This window comes from Podarcis filfolensis (assembly GCF_964270895.1).
Source record: "Podarcis filfolensis genome assembly, chromosome: 8".
Lineage (NCBI taxonomy): Eukaryota > Metazoa > Chordata > Lepidosauria > Squamata > Lacertidae > Podarcis > Podarcis filfolensis.
The window spans coordinates 6,034,198-6,052,301 of NC_139611.1; the positions used below are offsets into that span (position 1 = coordinate 6,034,198).

Here is an 18,104-nt window from a genome sequence, read left to right on the forward strand (position 1 = left end):
AAGGCTCCCACCCTGCGAGGTCGACGGGGAGGAAGGAAGGCGAGCAGGCCCACCTCGGGGTGGAATTGGGGCCACATCGTTTTGGTCGACAGCAACCGCTGTAGGAATTAATGGACTGAAAGCTGCCCCAGCCCCGCCCCCAATGTTCAATTTTCTTACCTTTTAAAAACAGCGCTTTGCAGATTGCTTGTTTTGCTTACTGCATTTATATACCGCCGCAAAGCGGTTTAGGTAAAGGTCATTGCCAAACGTAAGCATCCATCTGGAGAGTTAACAGTAGATCACAAACATGGTCACCCAAGAGGCATTTTCTGAGGGGGTTTCGGTGTTGAGGGGATTATGTTTTTCGTTTCAGGGAAGTAGTACTTTTAGCTAAGTGCAGATTTGGGGAATCACTTAATGAGCTTAAGACTCATTAAGACTCATGCTTAAAAACACACACACACACACTATAGAGTTGTAGGTTTACATAGAAAAGTCATTAAGATGCCTCAGAGAAGGTTGCTAATATTGCAAGAAACCCTTGCTCTTTAATAATTGTCCTTTTTTAACTATGATATGGAGAGGGGGCAAAGTAGCTGTCAGCTTTGTAACTGATGTGAAATGTGACACCGATCTCTTGTGTGACAGAAACTTGAGATTTCTAGTTGGTACCAATGGTATTAGTTTGAAATATTCATGTCCTGCTTTATCTTGAGACAAAATAAATAATGTTTGCTGTTGTCTGAAGGCAGTTTGGGGCCTCTGCAGGTTTCCTTTTCTCCTGCTGAGAAGACCCTGATCCTATGTAGCTCCTGTTGAACTTCAGCTAGTTCAGAACGTATCAGAACTTCAGCTATTGAAGAAGACAGATAAGACAGTAGATAGGGGAGAAGGTGGCCTTTAGGGTGTCCAGAATCTATAGAAAATTTTGCCTATTAAGTAGTTGCTGGCAATATTTCAGTCATTGTATGATTGTTTGCATCCATCTTAATTTGTGAATATGACGATTGGTGACATGCTGGTATTAATGGTGGAATCTATACATATATAAAAACCGTTTTGAAAATGCTTTTTTAAAAGCGTTTTTAGAAATACATTGAATTTTCCATAAGGCTCACCATTGCAATCTTGTGTCACATTGTATATCACACTTAAAACGTTTTGTTTGCAGCTGTATAGCTGAGTCCAATGAAAGGAAGCTCAGTTAAAATCGGGGAGGGTTCTGTTCATTGTAGGGAGCCAGTGTGATATTGTAGTTAGAGTATTGGACTAGGACCTGGGAGGCCAGGGATTAAATCCCCACTCAGCCTCGTAGTTCAGTGGGTGTGACCCTGGACCTAACCTACCCCATAGGGTTGTTTTACGAATTAAATGAGAAGCAGCAGAGCCAAGTATGCCACCTGGAGCTCCTTGAGGGGAAAAGTTGGGATGTAATTGCAATTAATAAACAATAAATAAATAATAGTGTTCTGTTGCATTTCTGGTGAAATGCTATCTAATGACGTCTAATGTTTCTTTTTGAGAAAGTTCTGTCAGAGTTAGGTCAATACTGTGGTTTCCCCCCCCCCCCCCAAAAAAAAAACAACCACCACATACACAGTATAGTTTTGTTGCATATAATGTTAATATGGCAGAACATTAAATCCCGAATATAGTTAATTCAATCTGATTTTTCCCTTCTAGGCAAGGCTTCATGTGAGTTCCCGGTGCAGCCTACGGTATAACTGGCTGGCATATTTTTTGGGAGAGAGAACTACTCCAAGGTTGAATGAATACAGCAAAGTCTTCACGGTGGATGGCAATCTACGAAGCGGCAAGGGCAAGCTTGCGCAGCAAGTAGCAGAGAAGCTAGGCATGTACTTCTGTATTGCTGTTGGAACCCACACATAATTTGTAACCTTTTGGGTAGTGGAATGCCCTCCTTGGGGGAGGCTCACCTAGTGCCATTGTTGCATATCTTTAGGTGGCAGACAAAAGCGTTCCTCTTAAACTAGGTCTTTGGCTATTCAAGTGGAGGAGGGAGATATTTTTTTGCCCACCCACCCTGTTTCTATTTAATTTTTGTATCAGAGCTTTGGGTGTGAGTTTCTGTTGCTGTTTCTTTGGGAAGCAGCATAGACTATCTATGTATCAATGACAGCCCTCTTCACTCTGGTTGACTTTTGATGGCTCGCTCTGGGTTGGAGGGTTCATTTCATATAGGCCTATTGCACAATTAACAAAACCATAGCAAACTAGTTACAAATTATATTTTCTGCGTCAAATCTACATACGTTTGGAGACGAAGTGGAACTATTGCATCATTGCATTTATATTCCATCTTTTTCTCAAGGAGCTTCAGGTGCATAGTTCTTCCTCTCTTCATTTAACTCCCACAACAACCCTGTGAGGCAGTGAGGCAGTACCTGACCTTGGTCACCTAGTGAACTTCATGGCCAAGTGGGTATTTGACTCCTGTTCTCCCAGGCCCTAGTCTGATACTCTAACCATTGTACGATACTGCCTGTCTTTGTAGACAGCAAACCATCTTTGTTTATAAATGTGTGTCTATGTTTTGGCAAGTGCTGTCTCAGAAGAGATGTTCCCCAATATGTGATGGAGGAGGAGAAATGTCTTGCATGAGAAAGTATCTGTCAGCCCTGTGGGATTTTGGTTGCTTATTTTAAGCATAATTAATAACTTGAAGAATCTGTTGTTAATCAGAAACACTTTCTAAATTGACAGAAAAATTTTTTAATCAACTTCTAATAGCCTAGATAGGGACGCGGGTGGCGCTGTGGGTTAAACCACAGAGCCTAGGACTTGCCGATCAGAAGGTCGGCGTTCGAATCCCTGCGATGGGGTGAGCTCCCGTTGCTCAGTCCCTGCTCCTGCCAACCTAGCAGTTTGAAAGCACATCAAAGTGCAAGTAGACAAATAGGTACCGCTTCGGCAGGAAGGTAAACAGCGTTTCCGTGTGCTGCTCTGGTTCGCCAGAAGCGGCTTAGTCATGCTGGCCACAACCCCAGAGTTGGTCACGACTGGACCTAATGGTCAGGTGTCCCTTTACCTTTACCTTTACCTTTAATAGCCTAGATAATGGGGTCTTAGTGTTATATTACACTTTGATCCAATCTGATCCCTCAGGACATAAGGTGTATAAAATAAATAAATATACAGCAGTGGCCATCTGGAGAAGATGGGATTTGAGAAGACTATTTTAAAGACAGAGACCTCCAGTTGTCTTGCATTGGTTCGCTTCTGAAAAGTGGGTTTGCAGTGGAACGTCGTTGAAGAGTGCTGCGTAGATAATGTAAAGAAAGTTCTTGCATGTGTATAGAGACGCAATTGAGCTTGTATTCTGGAGTGGCTTAAGATGAACATCAATATCTAGCTTTCCCTTTCAAATCTTTGATTGCTCTTTCCAGGTATGCGATACTTTCCAGAAGCAGATATTCATTATGTGGACAGGGTCACAGGAGATAGAACAATATTGGATTCAAAATTCAGCGGTAATTGTAGCCTGGAGAAATTTTACAGCAGTCCTAAACACCCAGATGGAAACTCCTATCGGCTTCAAGCCTGGTTATTCAGTAACCGCCTCCTACAGTATGCTGATGCCCTGGAACACCTGCTGACCACAGGTAATGTAGTTCCTTTTGTTCCTGAATAAACTTACTAATTGAAATTTGGATTCTGTTTAGAGAAAATGTGGCAAAATAAAAACATAACTGGGAATTCACAGAGCAGCAGCCAGCCATAGTTGGTTCTTCAGTCTTCTTCAACCTGGTGCCCTCCAGATGTTTTGGATTACAAGTCTCATTGGCTGCAGGCTTCCTGGACATTGCAGATACCAGGTTGATGAAGACTAGAATGTTTTGAGAAGCGGTACTTGTGCAATTGCAACTTGCATGATTGAAGACAGGATGGTTGAAATTTAGCAAATTAAATGCACACATGTTTTTTGGGGGGTGAAAAAGAGCTTTTAAACTTTCTGCCTTCCTTGCTGGGCTAGGCTTTCTCGGTGTGCGGGCTTTGGAAGCCTGGGGACAGCCCTGTGCGATCTCATGAGAGCTCGGATGGCCCTGCAGAAGCACCCCAGAGCTAACACATTGAGCTGGCCTTGCCTGCTTAAAAGTTCTCTGCCTTGCTTGGTGGGCAAGCCCTGTTTGGTACACGTTTCCAGAAGAGTAAATAGGGTGGTTTGAGTACGCACATTTCTGCGAATATGTGCCACCCCCAGAACATAATTCCTGTAAAAGATCCAATTGTACTGTACTTCTTCAAAGGTATTTTGAACAAATCTGATCTGGAGGGTTGAGTGGTTTGCCAAAGCAGAGCACTGCACTTCCTGCCAACTTTAAGATACAACTGCAGGTTCTTCCTGTGATTAGCAGACCTTGAACATGTGGGCTTTAGGATATGGTGGCAAGAAATTAATTATTGCATGCATAATACTGCTTTGCAAACTGGGAGAAAATCATAATAAGAAGCAGCACAAGCTTTAAATAAAAGTTGCCTAAATAAAAACTTAGCCTCGCTCTAAGCCCAAACCCCATAACTTGTATGAATAATATGTGATGGTGTGTCTCATTTTGAAGTTGTGATCCCTGTTTAACTTCAGGGCAAGGAGTGGTTCTGGAGCGCTCCCCCTACAGTGACTTTGTGTTCTTGGAGGCGATGTATAAGCAGGGCTACATCCACAAGAGGTGTAAGTCATCGTTTGAATTTTTTATTTATTTAAAAGATTTATAACCCAGCCATCGTCGGTACTGCTTTGGCTTATGGGGGGCGAACAAAAAAGGCCCGAATCCTGTTGGGAAAAGGTAGGACTGGAACAACTGGAACAGGGGAGCCCAACTCTAAGGTCTCTCTCTCCGCTCTTCTCCCAGATCTGAAACTTACCTCCCTCTGCTCTGCCTATGACCACTGTGGTATTTGTGTGTGTGTTTGGGGGGTGGGTTGTGATATAGCATCATTATATAAGCAGAAGGAATTTACTGTTGGGTAGGAGTCTCTCCCAACCCTCCCTGGAGATTCAGGGAATTGATCTGGGATTCCCCCCCCCCCCATTTTTTTCCAATTCATTATAAATCTTTTCCCAGAAGTCTTTCACCTTGGGACACGTCCACCACACGTGAAAAAAGTACCTTTTTTCTCTCTACATTTCCAACATGTATTATCATTCATGTGGTAGATCTTTGCCAATTTTACTGGGGTTAGGTACCATCTATACATCATTTTCATGATGTTTTCTTTTAATACAGTACATGCAGTAAACTTAACCCCTTTCTTCCATAACCTTTCCCAATCTTCCAACATTATATTATGTCCAACATCTCTTGCCCAGTTACAGATAGGTAGCCGTGTTGGTCTGCCATAGTCAAAACAAAAAAATTTTTTTCTTTCCAGTAGCACCTTAAAGACCAACTAAGTTAGTTCTTGGTATGAGCTTTCGTGTGCATGCACACTTCTTCAGATACACTGAAACAGAAGTTGCCAGATCCTTCTATATAGTGAGAAGGTGGGGAGGGGTATTACTCAGAAGGGTGGTGGGAATGGGTGATTGGCAGATAGCTGTGATGAGCCTGTTGACGACTCTTAACGACTGCAATAGGTCTTACAGGAAAAAGCAAGGGGTGAGAAGGTGAAAAATGGCTTTGTCATGTATAATGAGATAAGAATCCAATGTCTTTGTTCAGACCAGGTCTCTCCATGGTTTTAAGTTTGGTAATGAGTTGCAATTCAGCAGCTTCTCTTTCCAGTCTATTTCTGAAATTCCTTTGTAGTAATACAGCTACTTTGAGATCTTGTATAGAATGTCCTGGGAGATTGAAGTGTTCTCCTACTGGTTTCTCTGTCTTGTGATTCTTGATGTCCGATTTATGTCCGTTTATTCTTTGGCGTAAGGTTTGGCCTGTTTGTCCATTTAACTTGTTCATCCTTTGTATGCCACTTCAGCAACAAATTATGCATTTTAGACAAATTCTTAACTTTAGTATCTAACAACTCCATTTCCAATTTGTTTTTTTCCATTGCAAAACCACTTTTCTTATCAAGCTTATACAATTCATTAATTTGATAATATTGTAACCAATCCACTTTATCTTTAATTTGATCAAATGGTTTTAATTTAAATCCTTCATTATCTTCCAACAGTAAATCCGAATATCTCAACCATTTGTTTTCCATATTTAACTTTTTCTGGGCCTTTGTTTCCATTGGGAATATCCACCTGGGTGTTTTCCTTTCTAGGAGATCTTTGTACCTAATCCATACATTATATAGCACAATCTGGGACTTTTTACTTGCAAGGCAGACACACTATGACCTCTGAGCTAGGCAATGAGGGAGCTCCTTGGCTTCTCCTTGTACAAAGAGTTGCTGTGTTCTTGGTGTGTGCTGATCTAACCACAGAGCTTCCTGGCTCTTGGGTAGGAGAATAAGGGAGCAGAGATAGTTGCAGCAGGAGGAAGGGGACTTGCTGGGTCATCTGCAAGCGTTTTTTAATTTTTTGACTCTCCAAAGGTGGTCTCACAGGCACAATGTGATACAGTGGTACATTTCAGTACGCATCTGCTCCAGAGTGGTTTGAATAGCTGGTGTAAAACTTTCCATTTTCTCTGCCTGAAACAAGATATGCCTTTAGCTGACGAAAGCATTCTCTTGCTGGCTTTCTTTCTAGGCGTGGAGCACTACGATACAATGAAGGATCTTAGTCTTTCTGATTTCTTGCCCCCTCACCTGACCATTTATATTGACGTACCTGTCTCAGAAGTAATGAAAAGGATTGAAGAGAGAGGCAAGGTATGCTTGGTTTGGGCGGGCGAATAATATTGTGTTCATTAAGTCTGCAACTTATACACATTTAACTTGTGCACATTCAGCTTTATCACCTTGGCAAAATAACAAATAAGGGAGGTGGAAAGCAAGAGAGTGTATGGGGGGAAAAGACTTTGGCCATCCCACCGACCATTGAACCCAGTGTGTTTTGACTACATGTGATTTTGGCTTTAGGTGTGATCCCAGGGTTGTAATCCCCACGTGAGTTGCGGGCTTAGTGTATTAGTCTGACAAAGAGTGCTTCTTCTCCAGAAGTGTAGTGCCGGGGTTGTTTTTCTACTGACAAATCACTTTAGGGTGTGGAAGACTGTCCTCACAGGTATATAGTACATTTTAACTCTGCGAGTCGGCTTGCTTCCTTATTTATATAACGCATTTTTGCCAACCTCTTGAGCTGAAAAGGCTTGCAGTGTGGTTTACAGAAGGCGATAAAACAAGGCAGTCCATGCCTTATAATTAAAACATACAAGGCTAAAGGAAAAGGGGATGAGGAGGGAAGAGGAAAACAAGCAAACCCAGACACTGGTTGTTAAAGTTGCATGGTTTCTTCTTACAATGGCCAGGTGAAATGGGAACATTTCAGGGTTGGGGATAGGAGCTGATCTCAGCTGAGTGGAAGGAATGAGTTGTTCCACTTCCATCTCCTTCTGCTCTAGCAGAGTGGGGAGAACCATGTATGCCACCTTGAGTGCCTTGGAGGAAACAGTGGGGTAGGAAAGCAATCACTCAAGTAAGTAAGTAAGTAAGTAAGTAAGTAAGTAAGTAAGTAAGTAAGTTACAAAAGTGTCTTGTGGTGTGACTTTTCGTCCCTCCCCTACTGGTATTACTAAAGGGCAAGAGGGAAAGACCTGCCTGGACAAGTGCATCTTCTGACTTTGATCAGCACTGCATTGGTACAAATACTCAACTTTATAATTCTGAAGCCTCTCTGGAAATTCTAGATGTTATAATAAAGGCGATAGTTAAACGACTTTAGCTGGTCAAATGCATACAGCAGCAGTAGCTTCAGTCACATTGAGTTTGAATGTGTGATTTTATTTTATTTTAAAGCCGTATGAAAAGAAAATATCACCTGCGTATCTTCAGAGCATTGAAGATGGCTACAAGAAATCTTTCCTGCCTCAGATAAGGTTAGTACGTGTTAACACGAAACAAGCACTGTTTAGTGAAACTGCTTGTACATCAGCAGCTTTGTGTCATACTGTTTGTATTCTGGTTTTTAATGTACGATTGGCCTTAGAAATTACAGTGCAAACCTCAGCTTTGCTCTCTGTCAAAGGACTGAAAGAAAAGAACTGGACGGTGCTTCCCTCTTGGGTGTTTCCATTCATAGGCTGATCTGTCTTAACCCTCTTTGGTCTTCTTTCTCTGCCTTGTGCCACCCTTTCCAGGTTCACATCTGGCTGCACTCTTTTTGCCCCATTTCAAGTTGCTTCTGGACTTCTACTCCCACATCTTCAGGTGTGGCCTGTCCTAGTTGGTTCTTCATCTTCACACTGCATTTCTTTTTGCCCCCTTCTTGTCCTGTCCAAAACTACATCTTCGTTAATTTTGCTCTCCAAACAACTCAATTTACGCATTCTTTTCTGCCACATTAGGGACGCGGCTGGCACTGTGGGTTAAACCACGGAGCCTAGGACTTTCCGATCAGAAGGTCGGCAGTTCAAATCCCCGCAACAGGGTGAGCTCCTGTTGCTTGGTCCCTGCTCCTGCCAACCTAGCAGTTTGAAAGCACGTCAAAGTGCAAGTAGATAAATAGGTACCACTCTGGTGGGAAGATAAAGGACATTTCTGTGCCCTGCTCTGGTTCGCCAGAAGCGGCTTAGTCATACTGGCCACATGACCCGGAAGCTCCCTCAGCCAATAAAGCGAGATGAGCGCCGCAACCCCAGAGTCGGCCATGACTGGACCTAATGGTCAGGGGTCCCTTTACCTTTACTTCTGCCACATTATTTCAGACACTTCCAGTTTACAGTATATAAATTACTTTTGAAGAGATTAACTTAATTACTTCTTTTTAAAAAATTCTGTTTTGCTGCACCTCTCTGTTTCTGCTCTGGATCCTCTTAACTCCTGTACTTGCTTAACTTAATCCATTTCGATAAGGGGTTTCTTACTTTTAGCTAATATTTTGTTTCTTGTATGTTTTTAGGCTATCGTTCTGCAACTTGGAATTTATTTAATAAAACAATTTATATCTCGCCTTTCTGTGCTATCGAAAACATTCAAGGCATATTTAGTTCTTCTTGATTCCTGCATTGCAGGGGGTTGGACTAGATGACCCCTGGGTCCCTTCCAACTCTACAGTTCTATTTACAATACAAGTGTATTTAAAAATGGGGCATCAGTGTTTTTAGGGGGCTAACCAGGTTGGGATAGGTGGGATAGCAAGCTTGTTGGGTTTCGAATGTCTTATGTAGATTTTTCAATTTTGTTGTTCTGTATGGGACAATGACAATAAAGATTATCGCATTGTATCGTATGATTTTGTAGCTTTCCCCTTATTTATTTATTTATTTATTTATTTATTTATTATAAGAATGTTTATGTACCGCTACGTCATAAAAAAAAATATCGCAGCAGTTAAACATAAAGCCATACAATAAAAGTCATAAAGAAGTTAAAAACAGACATCAGTTAACCATTGTGGAGGGATGTGTTCTTAATTGCCTGCACAGGCCTGGCAGAATAGAAAAGTTTTCAACAGGCATTTAAAAGTTGGCACAGAAGGTACTTGCTGAATCTCTAGTGGCAGGGCATTCCACAGGACTGGGCCAATGACACTTGTTGTCAAACGAGCCTCACCAAAATCTGCGATTACAGCTGTATCTCTCTGCCGCTGCCGCTGCCGCTGCCGCGCTCCACCCTACCCTGTCCCAAGCATGTTGTCGTTGAAAGGTTGTTGTGTTACCCCAGATATGTCCTGCTGCCCCTCCAGAATCGATTCTCATCTCTCCTGCAGCTCTGGGATATGGCACATTCTGTAGCAACTCCCATGACATACATGCAGTATGTGATTTGGGGGTTGCCTCTTGTTTCCCGAGACCATATAACACTGGTCCTGAAAGATCTTCATTGGCTCCCAGTACGTTTCTGAGCACAATTAAAAGTGATGGTGCTGACCTCTAAAGCCCTAAACAGCCTTGGTCCTATATACCTGAAGGAGTGTCTCCACCCCCATCATCCAGCTGAGGTCCAGCGCCGAGGGCCTTCTGGTGGTTCCCTTGTTGCGAGAAGTGAGGTTACAGGGAACCAGGCAGAGGGCCTTCTCGGCAGTGGCGCCTGCCCTGTGGAACGCCCTCCCAGCAGATGTCAAGGCAATAAACAACTTTTACTTTTAAAAGACAACTGAAGGCGGCCCTGTTTAGGGAAGTTTTTAATGTCTGATTCTGTATTGTTTTTAATACTCAGTTGGGAGCTGTCCAGAGTGCCTGGGGAAACCCAGCCAGATGGGTGGGGTATAAATAATAAATTATTATTACTATTACTATTATTTTCCTCCATATCAAATAAAGTGATTCAGTGTTACCTTGTTTCCTTCTAGTGAGACTTCTGAGGTCTTGCAGTATACCACAAGCGAGGCTGAACACGTGGAAAAAGTAAGTCTTTTGCAGGATCCCTTCCATTGCTCTCCTGGCGGTGGAAAATGCTTGTGTGTTTACTGTCCATCTTTCCAGCTTTGCTTTGTCAGGTTCAGGAACGATGAAAAAAAGTGGGCATGTTCAGAGAAGTGCAACGAGACTAGCAGAGCATGTTGTTTCCTTTTTTTTTTAATAAGATATTTATTAGAATTTTCCATTTTATACAAACAAAAAAAATTAAAAAGAAAAAATAATAAAAACACATAAAGTTCATAACTTATTTTTCAATAACATATTTCCCTGACCACCTCATGCCTCCCCTTCTTGTATTCCAGTTCAAATTGTTTATCCAGCAAATCCTTATCTCGTAGCATTACAATTAAACCCCATTATTTTCTATCTGTCTTCTTAAATTATTGTAGCTTAAACTCTTACTTATATACAAAAAAGGACCATTTTTTCATATTCTTGTGTACCATTACAGCTAGAAACCACTTGATTTCAATCCAACATCACTCAACATTCATTAATATTGTAATGTTTTTGTAAGTAGTCCTTAAATTTCTTCCATTCTTCTTCTGCCGACTCTTCTCCCTGGTCACGGATTCTGCCAGTCATTTCTGCCAATCCCATAAAGTCAATCAACTTCGTCTGCCATTCTTCCAGAGTGGGTAGATCTTGCGTCTTCCAATACTTTGCGATAAGTATTCTTGCTGCTGTTGTAGCATACATAAAAAAAGTTCTATCCTTTTTTAACACCAATTGGCCGACCATGCCCAAAAGAAAGGCCTCTGGTTTCTTCACAAAGGTATATTTAAATACCTTTTTCAATTCATTATAAATCATTTCCCAGAAAGCCTTAATCCTAGGGCACGTCCACCAAAGGTGAAAGAATGTACCTTCATTTTCTTTACATTTCCAACATTTATTATCGGGCAAATGATAATTTTTTGCAAGCTTGCAGAGCATGTTGTTTCCAACACCCCCTGCCTGCTCCTTCTAGCCAGTGCGGGTGTGTGTTTGTGATATTTCTCCTTTATTCCATTGTATTTCCTCCCTCTTGGTTTCTGTGGAAGTGGGAGTGAACTAACTGCATCAGCTGGAAGCTGACAGGTCTTTGTGCAGCAAGCCTTTCAAGTAGGGAATTTCCCAGTCTGCATCTATATCAGAATTGGTTTTGAGATGTGCTTATTGTTTTATCGATCTGTCAGGGATTCTTTAGCTGTGATTCGTGCATTACAGGGGTTGGATTAGATGACCCTTGGGGTTCCTTCCAGCTCTACAGTTCTATGATTTTAAGAAAAGCAGTATGGCTGTCCCTGGGGCAAGGGTTGCATTAAGCTTACAAAAGGCCTTGAATTATTGGTGTGTTTTATCACACATGCACCTTCACCTCTTGAGAGCAAGTGGTGTAGTGGTTAAGAGCGGTGGACTCGTAATCTGGTGAACCGGGTTCGCTTCCCCGCTCCTCCACATGCAGCTGCTGGGTGACCTTGGGCTAGTCACACTTCTCTGAAGTTTCTCAGCCTCACTCACCTCACAGAGTGTTTGTTGTGGGGGAGGAAGGGAAAGGAGATTGTTAGCCACTTTGAGACTCCTTCAGGTAGTGAGAAAGCGGGATATCAAATCCAAACTCTTCTTCTTCTTCTCTTCTTCTCCTGGAGTATTGGGGGAGCTGCGGGAAGTAGGTGGCAAGAATTTGTCCCTTCAACTTCCAGTGAGGTTCAGAGGAGAGTGTTCTTTCCCCTGCAAGTGATCAAAGGGAGAGCTCATGGCTGAATGGAAGAACACCGCTTTTGCATGCTGAAGTTCTCAGATGGCTTCCTTGGTGATACTGCAGTGGTGTCTCTGCTATGAAGTTATTAATATTGTGCTTTATTATTTTTCTGTGCGTGTGATGCTGAACTGTTAGCCACTTTGTGTTCCCACTGGGAAGGTAGGCAAATCACAGTATGATCGTGTCTTGTGGGGGCATTACACTCCAGGGATGGCACATAGACGCAAAAACGTGTATATCTGAACCGCTCCCTTGGAACTGCCCCCTACACAGACCATCCTTACCTTCCAAGCAAGGCAGAGATTTGATTGTACTGTAAACCAAAATATTGGGGGGGGGGTGAGTTACAGGATATTGGCTTGCTGGGAACAGGAATTGCTCAGTCTCTCATTTCCTTTCTAATCACCTTGCCTGAACTCTGCACTTAATGGAGTTCCTTGTTGCAGATTTTAGACCAGGCATCCCCAACCTTCGGCCCTCCAGATGTTTTGGACTACAATTCCCATCATCCCTGACCGCTGGTCCTGCTAGCTAGGGATCATGGGGGTTGTAGGCCAAAACATCTGGAGGGCTGCAGGTTGGGTGTGCCTGTTTTAGACTTTCCACCACATTTCATTCCAGTTCATTCTCCAGGTTAAGCTGATTTTTAAAAACCCATCTGAACTCTGTACTTTAACGTCTGTGGTTCAGCATATACCCCTTGGTCTTCTTGGCCTTGCAGCCTTGTGGTAGCAAAGAAGCTCAGGTGTCCTTGTGGCAAGCTGACTGGTTGCATTGATGCGAATCCTTTTCTCTTGGCAGGTGATAGAAGATATTGAGTACCTGAAGTTCAACAAGGGACCTTGGCCCGAACAGGACGACGTCTCTTTTCATCACTTGAGGGTTCTGTAAGGATGGACTTTCTAACTAGTCTCCTTTCATGTTGCATCTCTTTCTACAGAAGCATCTCAGAGCCGCCTCCTGCTGCGGAGTGTGGCACAGCTTTAATGTTTCAGAATTGAATACATACAGCAGTGTTTCCTATATATTGGATTATCTCCCCCCCCCCCATGAAAAATTACAACAAAAATTACAAACATAAAATCCAAAGGAGAAAACCACACCTACAAAGAAAACCATGCCATCATAATAATCTTTACGTACATATTGACTTCCTCTGTTGTGAGACCTCAACATTTTTAATCTTTCTGAATTGTTGTGTCTAGTGTAAATTACCTCTATCTTTATACCTTTCACACCGTTTTTCAATTTCTTTAACCCTGCAAAGCTTCATTCGTTACATACCGATATACTTACTCCAGAACAATGTTTTTTCTTATATTCTTTAACACAGTCCCATTCTTTTGCTAATTTTTGATCTGATTGTCCCCTTAAGAATGCTGTGAATCTTGCCAAATTTATATATTCACAAAGTTTAATTTGCCATTCTTTTATTGATGGGATTCCCCCCCCCCCTTTCCAGTTTTTTGCTATGAGCATCCTGGCAGCTGTTGTTGCATAGAGGAATACTTTCCTTTGATTGCCAGGAATTTATTTTGTAATTATACCTAAAAGGAATGCCTCCAGTTTTTTACTAAAAGATATTTTAAACATCTTTTTGATTTCTTCATATAGTTCATTCCAAAATTGTTTAATTGGTCGGCATTCCCACCACATGTGAAACATTGTTCCTATTTCTTTCTTGCATCTCCAACAGGTATTTGATTTATAAATTTTTGCCAATTGGATTATCAATAATAATAATAATAATAATAATAATTTATTATTTGTACCCTGCCCATCTGGCTGGGTTTCCCCAGCCACTCTGGGTGGCTTCCATAGAAACCAAAAATACACTAAAATATCACAGATTAAAAACTTCCCTGAACAGGGCTGCCTTAAGATGTCTTCTGAATGTCAAGTAGTTATTTATCGCTTTGACATCTGATGGGAGGGCATTCCACAGGGCAGGCGCCACTACCGAGAAGGCCCTCTGCCTGGTTCCCTGTAGCTTTGCTTCTCGCAATGAGGGAACCGCCAGAAGGCCCTCAGCATCCGGGCAGAACGATGGGGGTGGAGACGCTCCTTCAGGTATACTGGGCCGAGGCCATTTAGGGCTTTAAAGGTCAGCACCAGCACTTTGAATTGCGCTCGGAAACGTACTGGGAGCCAATGTAGGTCTTTCAAGACCGGTGTTATGTGGTCTCGGCGGCCGCCCCCAGTCACCAGTCTAGCTGCCGCATTCTGGATTAGTTGTAGTTTCCGAGTCACCTTCAAAGGTAGCCCCACGTAGAGCGCATTGCAGTAGTCCATCAAGGCATACTCTTGATATATTTTTATTTTTTTATCTAGGATTGAAGTTGGAGGTGCTTCACAGTGGGGATTGCCTTCCCCTCAGGGGGATGCTAACCCTGGTTTTTTATGCCCTCTGATTAGCAGCCAAGAGCAATGACATACAGAGGTGCAGTGGGCTCTCCTATGGACAGTACAGCTGCATTTCTGTGCCCGAGTTAATGGGACATTCATTTGCTAGGTAGAGATGCCCACCCTGTGCAGAGGCAAAGCAGAGTAGAGACTCATGCAGAGAGGCAGCAAGCACCCTTTGAAGCTGGTACTTAATTCAAGCCGAGGAAGAAGAAAAAATGTCTCTCTATCCCCCTCTGTGGAACTCTGGCCTGCTTTTGGGTGGGTGGGTGGTAAACTCTGATGTTGATAGATTGAAAGGAGCACCTGTCATTTTTTTCTTGCTCCCCCCCCCCCCCAGTGTGAATCACAAAAGCTGCTGCCTTTTCAGTAAGCATAACCAAGTAGCTGTTGTTATTTTTTGCATCTTAGGGCACAGGACAAGTACAGTGTGATCCTTCCTACTACTCTGCCTTTCTACATACCTGAAATCACAGTGGGAGGCCTCGATGCTGACAAAGCGTTTAGTGAATACAAGGAGGTAAGAGGAGAACTTTCAGTGGTGGTACAGTAAAATGTAATTTTGGAAGGTGGCAGAAGAGGAACTCCCAAGAGACATCCTGCAAATTTAAGGTTTAAGGTCCAGCATGCTGGTACTTTTTCACGGTGATGGGCTGTGAACCTTCATCTTGTCAATGTTCTTTTGGTTTTATGCTCAGATACTTCAGGTGCCTTGTACATAACCACCCACCTTTTTCAATTTAGCAATTTTTAAAATGAGGTTATTTGATCCTCAAACAGCTCACCTTTTAGATCTGTAGTCTGAGAGAGGTGGTATTTTGTACACAAAAAAATGTAAAAGTGGAAAAGTGGTATAATACCGACAAAAACAGAGTGGCTTGCCAAATTATTGGAGTATTACAATATATCCAAAGCAATGGGAGAAATCGGAAGGATCTCAAAAGAGAAGATAGACAAGGACTGGAAGGTGTTTAAAGGATATTTGCAAAATCGTATTGAAAAATCAGAACTCCTATTAGAATAAACAAGTTCCGTTATAAATACTGAAATACTAAATAAGATGGATAACAATGTGTAACAGAAAAAGAAGTAGAAAGTTGGTTTAAAAGTGTGTGAAAGAAAGTAATAGAAGTGGAAAGAAATTGCAATTGAGTAGATTGGAGGTCTAACACGAGGGTGGGGTGAGGGGGGGTGGTGGGAAAAGTATGTGTGGGATTGATTGTGGGTATGTATGAATATTTTTAAGGATTGTATGAAATGTATGTTTGTTTGTTTGTAATATGTATTAATATTGAATTATTTTAATAATAAATATAAAAATTATTTTTTAAAAATGTACACTGTTATAAAACAATAACTTGTGCCCAATTCCCCCCCAAGAATTCTGAAACTTGCAGTTTTCTTAAAAAAGAATTCTCTGGAGATCTGCAGCTGCAGTTCTTCATACAGCACTTAAACTTTGGCTCTCCCGCAGGAGGCAGTGATGGCCACCAACTTAGATGGCTTTAAAAGAGGATTAGAGAATTTCCTGAAGGAGAGGGCTGTTGATGGCTTACTAGCTATGCTCTGCCTCCGCAGTCGGAGACAACAATGCTTCTGAATGTCAGTTGCTGGGAACCACAGGAGGAGAGAGGGCTTTCATTCTCAGATCCTGCTTGCAGGCTTCCCATGGATGCATCTGGCTGGCCACTGTGAAAACAGGAAGCTGGACTAGATGGGCCATTGGCTTGATCCAGTAGCCAGGCTCTTCTAATGTTCTTATGAGAGAACCAGAGAGGAGAGGGAATGGCTATCAGTCCATTATAAGTTTGTGGGGTCAGTGTTTTCCACAGCCTGCTAAAAAACCTTACGATGAAAAACTGTGTTCAGTTCTGGTTGCCATCCCCCAGAGGGCTCAGAAAGGGCAACCAAAATATCATGAAGCTGAAACAGCTCCCTATGAAGGATGGCTACCACCTCATGCCCATGTGGTCAGGCTTTTTTCAAGGAGAAAGGAACATTTTATTATGACAACACACTTAAGAAGTGTGTGTGTGTGTGTGTGTGTGTGTGTGTGTGTAAGTGTGTGTGTGTGTGATGAGAACATGGCAAGAGGTGTATAAAACCATGCATAGTATAGAGAAAGTGGAATGAGAGCAGCTTTCTCTGCTTCTCATATAATGCTAGAACCTAATGGGGTCATAAGGGACGCGGGGGGCGCTGTGGGTTAAACCCCAGAGCCTAAGACTTGCCGATCAGAAGGTCGGCGGTTCGAATCCCCGTGACGGGGTGAGCTCCCATTGCTCGGTCCCTGCTCCTGCCCACCTAGCAGTTCGCAAGCACATCAAAGTGCATTTAGATAAATAGGTACCGCTCCGGTGGGAAGGTAAACGGCATTTCCGTGCACTGCTCTGGTTCGCCAGAAGCGGCTTAGTCATGTTGGCCACATGACCCGGAAGCTGTACGCCGGCTCCCTCGGCCAATAAAGCGAGATGAGCGCTGCAACCACAGAGTCGGCCGCGACTGGACCTAAATGGTCAGGGGTCCCTTTACCTTAATGGGGTCATGCGGTGAAGCTAAACATTGGAGAAGCCGAAGGAAGGACTTTTTTATGCTGTGCTGCCGCCGTGGAATTGGCTCTCATAAGATGTCGTGGCAGCCACCGCCTTTGAAAAGGGAATTGTTTATGGCTATGAGCCACAGCGACAATATTCGTCTCCCTGTTTTCCTGGAGTCGTTATGCCTCTGAATGTCACTTGTCGGGAATCTAAAGTTAGGGAGAAAACTGCTGTGGCACTCAGGTCTGCCTTCTCATAGCCATCTGGCTAGCCACAGTGGGAACAGGATGCTTTGGCCTGATCCAGCAGGCCTGCTCTTATATTTTCAGGGGAGTGATGACAGGAGTGAAGCTGTGCCCTTATCCTCATGGATCTTCTGTGCTTTCTACTGCAGCTTCCTGGACGTAAATACGAACAAGGCTACAACGCTGAGGCTGGCGACAAATGGATCTGGCTGAAATAATGGGTTGGTGGAGCTCCTGTTTATCAGCCTGCCTTTTGTGGGTGATGCCTGAAGCTGGACCGACACGACCAGGTCATTGTCGAATGACCTTGAAAAGAACGAAGTCTAAATCGCCTTCCACGCAAAGTAATTCTCAACTGAAACCCATTAGGAAGACTGATAAGTGATTGGCATGGCAGGTAGGCATGGCCCTGGGAATGTGGTCTTATCATCAGAATGGTGGCTGGTCCAGGAGCTTGGCTGGATTTGGATGAAATAAAACCCTTTACTCTTGCTATTTTCTTAGTGAGCATTTTTCTTCGCACAGTTAAACAGTGGAACTCGCTCCCGCAGGAAGCGGTGTTGGCTGCCAACTTGGAAGGCTTTAAAAGAGAATTAGACACATTCACGGGGCAGAGGGCTATCGATGGCAGCCAGCCACAATGCCTGCACAGTCGGAGGCAGCAGTGCTTCTGAATTCCAGCTGGTGGAAACCACAGGAGGGGGAAATGTGATTGTGTTTGAATCCTGCTTGCAAGTTTCCCAATAGGGGCATCTGG

General features: G+C 43.0%; 1 protein-coding gene across 1 annotated transcript in view; it reads left to right on the plus strand.

Annotated features, from left to right (window-relative positions):
* NDUFA10 (NADH:ubiquinone oxidoreductase subunit A10) overlaps positions 1-17,842 on the plus strand; it is an 18,206-nt gene extending 364 nt beyond the window's left edge. The window contains exons 2-10 of the mRNA XM_083629609.1: positions 1,666-1,834; positions 3,390-3,605; positions 4,586-4,672; positions 6,647-6,768; positions 7,855-7,934; positions 10,349-10,403; positions 12,964-13,049; positions 14,977-15,085; positions 17,497-17,842. Of these exons, the coding sequence (XP_083485735.1) occupies positions 1,666-1,834; positions 3,390-3,605; positions 4,586-4,672; positions 6,647-6,768; positions 7,855-7,934; positions 10,349-10,403; positions 12,964-13,049; positions 14,977-15,085; positions 17,497-17,565 (993 nt within the window). The 3' untranslated portion in view covers positions 17,566-17,842. The remainder of the gene's footprint in view (positions 1-1,665; positions 1,835-3,389; positions 3,606-4,585; positions 4,673-6,646; positions 6,769-7,854; positions 7,935-10,348; positions 10,404-12,963; positions 13,050-14,976; positions 15,086-17,496) is intronic.
* Positions 17,843-18,104: the final 262 nt, after the last annotated feature.